Source organism: Monosiga brevicollis, genomic scaffold (assembly GCF_000002865.3).
Source record: "Monosiga brevicollis MX1 MONBRscaffold_15 genomic scaffold, whole genome shotgun sequence".
Classification (NCBI taxonomy): Eukaryota; class Choanoflagellata; order Craspedida; family Salpingoecidae; genus Monosiga; species Monosiga brevicollis.
The window spans coordinates 627,160-636,381 of record NW_001865052.1 but is presented as its reverse complement, the minus strand read 5'-3'; the positions used below and the strand labels follow the sequence as shown (position 1 = coordinate 636,381).

The 9,222-nt window shown below is 56.2% G+C and overlaps 4 protein-coding genes across 4 annotated transcripts in view; 2 read left to right on the top strand and 2 right to left on the bottom strand.

The window, feature by feature from the left end:
* The window catches only part of MONBRDRAFT_37661 (uncharacterized protein), a gene marked incomplete at its 3' end in the record, with an annotated part of 3,673 nt that extends 3,087 nt beyond the window's left edge, over window positions 1-586 (bottom strand). The window contains exons 1-2 of the mRNA XM_001747021.1: window positions 310-586; window positions 116-219 (exon numbers count right to left, since the gene is read on the bottom strand). Of these exons, the coding sequence (XP_001747073.1) occupies window positions 116-219; window positions 310-384 (179 nt within the window). The 5' untranslated portion in view covers window positions 385-586. The remainder of the gene's footprint in view (window positions 1-115; window positions 220-309) is intronic.
* Window positions 587-1,013: 427 nt separating this feature from the next.
* On the top strand, window positions 1,014-4,572 carry MONBRDRAFT_9431 (uncharacterized protein; the record flags this gene model as incomplete). Its single annotated transcript, XM_001747148.1, has 10 exons — window positions 1,014-1,123; window positions 1,416-1,488; window positions 1,598-1,936; window positions 2,014-2,091; window positions 2,198-2,689; window positions 2,852-3,092; window positions 3,190-3,293; window positions 3,468-3,594; window positions 3,942-4,126; window positions 4,360-4,572. 10 exons carry the CDS (start codon window positions 1,014-1,016, stop codon window positions 4,570-4,572), a joined length of 1,962 nt encoding a protein of 653 aa, XP_001747200.1.
* Window positions 4,573-5,121: 549 nt separating this feature from the next.
* MONBRDRAFT_9430 (uncharacterized protein) lies at window positions 5,122-6,330 on the top strand (the record flags this gene model as incomplete). The annotated part of the gene is made up of 3 exons (XM_001747147.1): window positions 5,122-5,485; window positions 5,623-6,010; window positions 6,099-6,330. The coding sequence occupies 3 exons, from the start codon at window positions 5,122-5,124 to the stop codon at window positions 6,328-6,330; spliced, it is 984 nt and encodes a 327-aa protein (XP_001747199.1).
* A 617-nt stretch (window positions 6,331-6,947) lies between these two features.
* Window positions 6,948-8,767, bottom strand: MONBRDRAFT_26702 (uncharacterized protein; the record flags this gene model as incomplete). Its single annotated transcript, XM_001747020.1, has 9 exons — window positions 6,948-7,055; window positions 7,165-7,256; window positions 7,357-7,627; window positions 7,711-7,860; window positions 7,973-8,079; window positions 8,178-8,238; window positions 8,361-8,452; window positions 8,584-8,646; window positions 8,707-8,767. 9 exons carry the CDS (start codon window positions 8,765-8,767, stop codon window positions 6,948-6,950), a joined length of 1,005 nt encoding a protein of 334 aa, XP_001747072.1.
* Window positions 8,768-9,222: the final 455 nt, after the last annotated feature.

The window sequence follows — 9,222 nt, the reverse complement described above, 5'->3', positions numbered from 1 at the left end:
GGGGGGGCATGGATGGTGTATGGTTTAGTCGTGTCGGGCGCATGTGTGGCTTCATGTACAGTACAAGGTATGCCATGGATGCAGATGACTAAAGGCGGGGGAATGACAGACGTACTGGAAGACTAGGCGGTCGGAGAGATTGACCGTGCAACGGGGCGTAGACGAGGCGTTGAGTTTCTTGAAGAGCGTCTTGGCTTGTTGCTTGTAAATCGCAAAGTTCTACGGGATCATGCAGAACAAGCACGCTTGATGAGAAGGCCATGGGCAGCTCCTGGAGGTCTTCTAAAGGTGCCCATGGTGGGTGCATACCTCATCGTTGTCATCCATGGACGCCGCCAGGGGCAGGCCGTCAATGACGCGCGCGATGATGGCTTGATGAATCATGGCACAGGTCACTTCCAAAAAGCCACCTGATCAGATGGATCTTCCCCCCGCCAACGTGAAAATACAGCTTGTGCACACATGCACGCACGGAGATGTCTGGCGAAGCACGTACACCCTTCTGCCCCTCCTCCCCTTGACCTCTATCCTCAACCCCGCTGCCACTTGAAGAGAAGAAGGAGCCCGCTGCCAAGTTCAGTAAAAGAGAGAGAGAGAGAGAGAGAGAGAAAATTCAGTTCTTTTGTTTCTGTTGGTTTGCCACGTCTCAAGTTGTGGTTGGCCTTAGATTGTCAGATAAACGCCACAAAATGTCAGCCAAATTTGTTGTCAGACAAATTTAGACCTTCGCAGGCGCAGATTTGAAAAGCATTGCCCATGCACTAAAGTGGTGTGTGTGTGTGTGTGTGTGTGATGGCGCAACATCTCTCTGTCCCCTCTCTCTCTCTGTCTCTCTGCCGGCCGGGTGCTGATAGTGCCCCTTGGGGTGTTGACAGGTTCATTTTGGAGCGAATCTGGTTGAAGCTGGATCGGGGAGAGGGTGTGGATGTATGGAAGACTGAATTGCTTGTAGGAGGCTTTGTGGTTGCTTGTTCAAGGCGTCTCTGAGCTGCCCCGGGTTTGGCACTGGCACCATGTTTCGACGTCACCCCAAGCCTGAAGCGGCGGAAAAGCCCAGTTCGCCGGATGTAGCTACTGCCGCTGCCGCCCTGGATCAAAGCAGTACTGAGCTGCTCACCTCAGAGTAAGCGCGCACACACGGCTGATCCGGCCTGGCACGGGTCCTGGGCCCTGGCCACGCAAGTCTTTATTACCGTGACTTTGTTGACTGACACTCACCGGCTTGGCCTGGCCTGGCTCTTGGCAGAGCCTTGTCCGAGGCAGAATGCTACGCCTGTGGCATGGTTTTGGCCACCTTGCTGCATCAGAAAAAGACGTGGGATTTGTAAGCCCTGTATTCCTCGGGCACGAGCCGTCCAAGACCTGGGGGTTCTGACACCGTCCCAGTCTCATCCTGCTGCTGCTGGGTACCTCAGAAAATGGCGCAAGGCACTACTCAGCGGACTCTTGGAGCGATACAAGCTTCAGCAATCCAAAAGCACCATGGAGGTGCGACTGCAGCGCATGCAGACTCCCTCTGCTTCTCACCCCGCTTGCTGGCAAGCATCATCTCACTCGTCACTCGTCGCTCATTGGTTTTTGATTCTGAATCTCGCAGCAAATCCTTGATGGCGAGGCCGCCATCTACGTGCCACCCCTGCTACAGGTCCTGCACGGTACGATCCCGTTGGCTGTGCTACACGTCCCCAGGGCACTCACGGTACCTCGCCTCTCTGATGATACTTGGGCCTTTTCCTCGACAACACCAGATCGTCGAGCCGTGTGTGTGCGTGACTTTCTGAGCAACGTTCTCAAGTCGGGGCTCTACGATGCGCGCGCGCGCGTCCTGCTTCGTGACTTTGCCTTGTGGCTCGACATGAGCCTGCTGGAGCTGGCCCAAGAAGAGACTCAGATTGCTGACAAGCTCACGCGCTATCGCAACGAGCATCAGGCCGAGGTGCGCCTCCTCGCCTCTCCCGTGGCACCCCCAAACCCGGCTTTGTGTTGCTCACCAGCGACGCGCCCTCCTTGTAGGTGGAGGCAGAGATGCAAGAACAAGAACGCCGAGCCCGCAATTCCAAGTGGTTCAAAGTTGGCGTGGCGGGCGTCATTGTGAGTTCCGCCGCCCGGATCCACCCAGACATCTAACATCATGCACTCGCCGCCGCACAACACATTTTTGTTCACGCACTTGTCCGGCCTCCCTTTTGCGTTTCAGGGTGGTGTGGCTATCGGCCTGACTGGTGGCTTGGCTGCACCGCTGGTGGCGGCGGGCATGGGAGCTGTTTTTGGCACTGGGGCAGCCGTGGCACTGGGTACCACGGCAGGCATCTACGCGATTGGCACACTCTTTGCCGTCGGGGGTACCTCCCTGACGGGTTACCACATGCATCGACGAGTGGGCAAGCTGGAGGAATTCTACTTTATGCATTTGTCGCGAACTGAGCAGCTGGACGTGACCATCTGCGTCAGTGGGTGGGCCCCCGAGGACGAACCCTTGGCTGACTACGTCAACCCTTGGCTGGCCTTGCCAGCTGGAAGTGACTATTTTGCCCTCGTCTGGGAGCGGGAACCCGTCCACGCACTGACTCGTGCCCTGACCCGAATGCTCAAAGACCAAGCCGTCGGCATGGCTGTCAACGAGGTCATCAAACACACTCTTCTAGCTGGCCTCATGGCGGCCGTGGCCTGGCCTGCAGGCCTCCTCAAGGTACGCCCGCGCCCGTGCTGTGCCTGGTCATTTGCCCTTGCCTTGCTGGGTTTGGCTTCAAGTCAGCGCCGTGGTGCAACTAGCCGACTCAAATGATTCACGCCTTGCTTTTTTGTTGGCTCTGCTTGTGGGCACTCCCCTCGCGCTTGCCTTAATTTAAAGGTTGCAAGCCTTCTGGACAACAGCTGGAGCGTTGCCTTGAATCGGGCCGATCATGCTGGCGTAGAGCTCGCAAATGTCCTGCTCTCGCGCCAACAAGGGGGTCGCCCGGTGCGCCTCGTCGGATATGCCCTTGGTGCTCGCGTCATCTTCAGCTGTCTTCAAGAGCTGGCCAAGCGCAAGCAAAGCCAGGGTTTAGTGGAAAGCGTCGTCATGATGGGACTCCCTGCCTCGGGCGCCCCCGGTTCGTAGACGCGAGACTCGTGCAAGGAAAGGGTGTTCATGGCGTCGCGTGGCACGACTGACGTCACACATCTTTGGATCATCACCACCCTCTCTAGATCAATGGAAACAAATCGACCGAGTTGTCGCCGGCTCGATTCAGGTCTTGCACTCGACCGAGGATTGGCTCCTCAAGTTCTTGTTCCGAGGCACTTCTGTGGAGGTGCGTCTTTTTCTTGCCCGCCGTCTTCCTTTCGTTTCCCCACTTTTCGTTCACGAGTGCTTCATGACGAACCTCTTGTGTTTGATGTCACGGCATGCCGGCTGGCCATATACTCTTTATTTTTTTTCTCTCTCTCTCTCTCTCATTTCTCTATGCGCTTGCCCTGTCATTCAGCTCGTGGTGGCCGGTGTGGAAGGCGTCATGGATGTCCCCTTTGTACAAAATGTCAACGTCACCGCTTTGGTGGGTTCATGGCACAGCAACTATCACGCCAAGTTTCGCCAGCTGCTCGGACTCGCTGGTGCGTACGCAGAGGCCCACTTGTATTTCTGGACGATTGCAGACATGCTTTGAGATGACTCCCCTCTCCGCCCCTCTCCACCCCTCTCCGCCTCTCTTTTACAATCGTATCTAGGCCTGCAAACACAAACTGCCGGCATGCCTCGCTCGGGATCCGAGGGTGCGCGCGTGGAAGTAGATGCGCTTGGCAGTGGCATCATCCGCCAGATCAGTAAGCGTGCGCAGAGTGGAGAGCCCGGAGGTGTTGTTTTCTTCTTTGCTTTTCGACACGTGTTGTGCTGCACTGACTGGCTCCTCCATATCTTACGTCCTGCGGGATGCTTCTCATCTCCGGTTGTTCGACGTTAGGCCTGAGTGAAAATGGTCAAATGCAGTACCGGGTCGCCATGAGCCAGGAGCCTGAGGCGGCCGCGTTGGCCGCGGCTACGGGTGTGCAGGCCGTCGAAGATGACTTTATGGCACAGCCGGGTTGTGCCTTGGTCGTCACCGACGCCGGACCTTCCATCAATGTGCAAGAGCAGCGTCGTTTCAAGGTACAGTCTTGCCTCAAAAACAGCGAACTTTGGTTTTTGGGTGTTGCCAGATTGCGCAGACGAATGAATTTTGAACGCGAATGACACTGTCTCACCGACGGTTGAACGGTGTGCGTTGTGGGCGGGCATGTGCAATCATTTAGAACTCGGCCTGCTATGGGCGTGTCTGCGCCAGCGAAGGCTTGCCCTGCGCACGGGCTTGCTACTCGCCATCGTGCACCACTCATCGCCAGCGCTGGGCGGCAGGCTTTTTGACGCAGGCTGAGCTCGAGGCCCAGCTACCCGTGGAGGTTGAGGAGGAAGAGGCGTCTGCCGAGAAGACCGACAAAAAGGCTGCCGACAAAAAGGCTGCCGACAAAAAGGCTGCCGACAAAAAGGCTGCCGACAAAAAGGCCGCGGCAAACCGCAAGCCGTCGCTGACGCCCAGCACCACCACTGACCCTTAGACAAACGGCACTGACATGTCCCATCTCACACGTGCGGTGCCACCTCAACGACTGCCCAATTTGACATCAACCCGCTCATGACAATTTAGTCCCGTCTCTCAAGCACACGACTTCCCACCTCGACCTTCTTCATCCCATGGCACTGACTGGAAAAGTCAAACCACTTTCATGTCAATCGCTGTCGCGGACCATGACATAGCGCGCATACGAATTGATGATGCAGAAAAGGCAGAAAACAAAGCAAAAAGAGTCCAATGTTGTGTCCGCTTTCATTTATTCATTCTTCTCTTGGCTTGCTAGCAAGCAAGCAAGCAAGCCGAAAGACACGAGCGAGCGAGCGGCAGCGGTTGATTTTGGTCAGGGGTGAGGGCTGACAGCGTTTTCCGCTCTTGTCCATCTGTGGCGCGAGGCCGGTTGTCGGGGGAGAAAGTTGCCGCACAAGCAAATTGATCGACGCAAGGGGAGGCCGACAAGCGCTCTACGTCTCCTTCTGACGGTCTAGTGTCTGGGTGCTTGGATGCCAAGCGTCGGGCTTTGTCGGCCAACGTGATGGCGCGGCTGCCGTGGTGTATGGTCTTGGTTGCCATCGTGGCCTGGCTGCTCGTCCCGAGCTACGCACAAAACACAGGCAACGAGGCAGCACTCGAGCTCACGGCTCGCACAGATCAGTTTTTCCGCTTTGAACTGGGGGATGACTTGGGGCTGGACGAGCCATTGGCTTTGCCGACCTGGGTACAGTTGCGCGAGGTTGGCCAACCAAATGCGCCAAACTTTTTCAATCTGACCACGTCGCCCCAGCTGACGTTGTTCGGACGAGCGCCAAGCAAGGCTGTCGTGCTGGAGCTTGAACTCCGGGTCATCACCCCGGCCCTGGATCAAACCTTTCCCATCCGCTTCAACGTCTCAACCGCAGGTGCACCACATACTCTGTTTCTTGTATTGGGATGGTCGTAGTTCTCCATCGGGTCGTCGATTGCGATGCTTTGGAGCCGCCTGGTCTTCTCCTTGTTCACGGTTGTGCGGGCACTTGTTTCTCCTGCTGCTTGGTAGACATTGAATACGCCACCGCGGTTACTTTTGAAATCTTCAACTACAACGCTTCACAGCTCATTGGACGCACGAGTCTGAGTCAAACGCTGACCCAGGTGTTCCTGGCAGCAGCGGCACAACTCGCTGCGCCGCAGGGATCGCGGGCCATCCGCTTGAGCAACATTGTACCGGGACCGGAACCCCGCAATGTGCCTCCCACAGACTATAACCCTCCCATCTTTCCAAATGCCTACCTCAGCTCTTCGGCCGTCCTGCGTGTGCTCGTGGTCGAGTCGACAACCTGTGCAGAGTGGGCTGACCTGGTCGCTGAGCTCTTCACCTTGGCTGGTTTTGACACCAATCTACCCAACAATTGCTCCACGACCACCCCGGAAGCAGGCCTCGCTGAGTAGGTGTCCGAGATTCGAGTTCCATCTTCAGCTGCGTTGCCCCTTCTCCTTTTACTTTCGCTTATTGGGGCTTTGTTCGGCTTGCAGAACCGTGTCAAGCATCGCCGAAGCCGTGGTTTATGACTGGCACCGCAGCCGGGAAGACTTTGACGAACATGTCGTGCCCTTTGTGGTGCTTGCGGCCTTGATTCTCCTGACGGCCCTCATTGTTACCCTCGTACATTACTGCCAAAAGTCGGACACTGAGGAGCGCATTCTTCAGCGGTATGGTGGCCATGGCTGCGTGGTGACCGCATCCCTTGTGTCACTGCTTGGGTAACATTGCCTTGGCCCCTCTTCCTCATGACTTCTCGCTGCTGCCTTGTCAAACTGGTCGCATAGACAACGCTTGATCCTGAATCGCCTGAGCCGCCATCGCAAACAAGTGTACCGCGATTCCTATGAAGGAACGGGACGTGCAGCCTTGCCCCGCGCGCGTGCATCGCCACCCATTCGCGAGAAGCTCCTGCACCCCACCCACGCTGCCCCCTTGGGCATGCATGGCGACGAACATAACCTTGGGAGCCCGCCACAATATCGGGCTCCGCCCGAGCATCGGTTTGATTAACACTTCGCCACCAGCGCTCAACAACGAGTCTCATACCCATGCCATGCCATGCCATACCATGACTTTTGGTGAGCCCGTCTCCTGTGGCGACTTGAGTTTTTAATGTTACGGTCGCACCCGGGCAGTACCAAGGCCTAGTTTCATTTGTTTGCTGTCACGGCCTGCATTCGTGTTTGCGTTTGCGTTGGTTTTGGTGGTGATGATGATGATAAATTGACAGTGTCAGAGATAAGGAACGACGACTTGTCGATCGAAAATAGCCTCAATTCTTAAACAGGTGTCGCGTGAGTACCAAGAGGGCAAACAACAGCGCTAGCTAAAGCTCCCGACTATTCGGGCACCTTGGACAAATTCATGTGGGTCTTGGCACCAAGCAGTTCATCACAGTTGATGCCGACCATGGCCACGCCCAAGTCCTCGCTCACCTCAGCTAGCAGCTATGTCCAGAGTGCAACACCGCGTGCATGAGGACGAGCAGACCCCCAATCTAATCAGTCTAGGGTGGATGAGGCCCGAACTGCATTGGTGGCGTTGTGGATGCCTTACCTTGGGATCGTCGTAATGGGTGACGGCTTGCACAATGGCGCGCGCGCGCTTGGCCGGGTCGCCTGACTTGAAAATACCCGAGCCGACAAAAACTACAGGGCAGAAGCAGCGCATGCAGCGTAAATCCTCGGGTGGCGGGTGTGCTCGCAAATGGGGCAATGCGACAAGCAGGGAAAGGGGGAAAACACTGACCACCGTCGCAGCCCATTTGCATCATCATGGCAGCATCTGCTGGCGTAGCAACACCACCGGCGGCAAAGTTGACGACGGGCAGCCGACCCAGGGTGAGGATCTCCTTGACGAGCTCGAGAGGCACGCGTTCCTTGGCCGCAACCTGTTGAAGTTGACGCTCGTCCAGACCGCGGAGTGCACCAATTTCCTCGGCAATGGTGCGCACATGCTTGACAGCCTGGATCACGTCTCCCGTGCCGGCAGCACCCTTGGTGCGGATCATCGAGGCACCCTATGGTTGGGCAGCCAATCACAACAATGCATTTTCAGCATGATAGAGGGTGGGCATCGTGGACCCGTGGCGATGCGGCAAACCTCATGAATACGGCGCATGGCCTCGCCCAGGTTGCGGGCACCGCAAACAAAAGGCAGCTTAAAGTTGTGCTTGTCAATGTGGTACTTCTCGTCCGCTGGGGTGAGGACCTCTGACTCGTCAATATAATCAGCCCCGATGGCCTCGAGAATCTAAGGAATTGGCCCCACGGGTGAATGCATGGTTCAGCATCAAAGCAATGCAACAAAAAAAGGAAAATGGTGCGTGTGTGTTGAGGGGGGGGGCTGAGTCAGTAAGACAAACCTGGGCCTCGACAAAATGGCCAATACGAGCCTTGGCCATGACAGGAATGGTCACGGCAGCCATAATCTCACGGATTAGCTTGGGGTCGGACATGCGGGCAACACCACCTAGTAGTTGTGTGGGATGAGTCCAGCACAAGATCTCTGGCAGTGGAAGATGATGACCATATGGAGCAGGCGGAGAACGGGGCGACTGCACAATGTACCTTGAGCACGGATGTCTGCGGGCACACGTTCGAGTGCCATGACGGCACAGGCACCAGCTTCCTGAGCAGAGCCAACAGTAAGTCAGACATGGCCATACGAAACTGGGCCATTTAGCCTGAGCAGTAAAGCTGGCGGATACGATAGAAAGCAACGGGGGAAAGGATGGGGGTTCACCGCTATACCTCGGCGATCTTGGCTTGCTCCGCATTGACGACGTCCATAATGACACCGCCCTTGAGCATCTCAGCCAGTCCCCGCTTAACCGTGGCGGTGCCTAAAGGTTAGCGGTCATGGCAAAACAGAGAATGAGGCTACGCGGCGGGAGCACGTGCCCTTCACGTGCCAGTGGTCGGGGTTGTGCAAGGCAAGCTGACTTGTCAAGCGGTCGAAAGGGTTGGCCCATACCTGTTGCTGCACCCGTGCCTTCAGTCTGCGCCATCTTTGCCAGATTTGTAACTTGCGATCTGCCTAACAAATAGGGACAACGACAGCGTGAGTGAGACCAAGTCTTGTCAAGGATCGTCCGACCGACAAGAGACAGCGCAGGAGCAGCGAGCAGGGGGGCCAGCGCCGAGTGCACGAGGACCATCCGATTTTTCCCAGCACTCTCTGGCAACCCAGTCGGAGCAAATTCCCAGACACAAGGCCCGTGCCATCAACACACACTCAAGAGCAGCGGCGGAGACAGGGCAGAGCCATCGAACCAGAAAAGAAGGAAGAGGAAAATGATCCCGGCAAATGCACTCCAGAAGCCACTGGATGACTCTGTGTGTGTGTGTGTGTGTGTGTGTGGTGTGTGTGTGTGTGTGTGTGTGTGTGTGTGTGTGTGTGTGTGTGTGTGGGCAGCAAGATCTTAAAGGTGGCTGCAACACACAACAATAAGAAAGAGGTGCGTTTGTTATGAGTTTGACCCGTGCCACATCACAACACTGCAATAAAAGTGTCAGGGAGTTTTTTTTCGTGTGTGTGTGTGTGTGTGTGTGTGTGTGTGTGTGTGTGTGTGTGTGTGTGTGTGTGTGTGTGTGTGTGTGTTTGGAGGGGAGT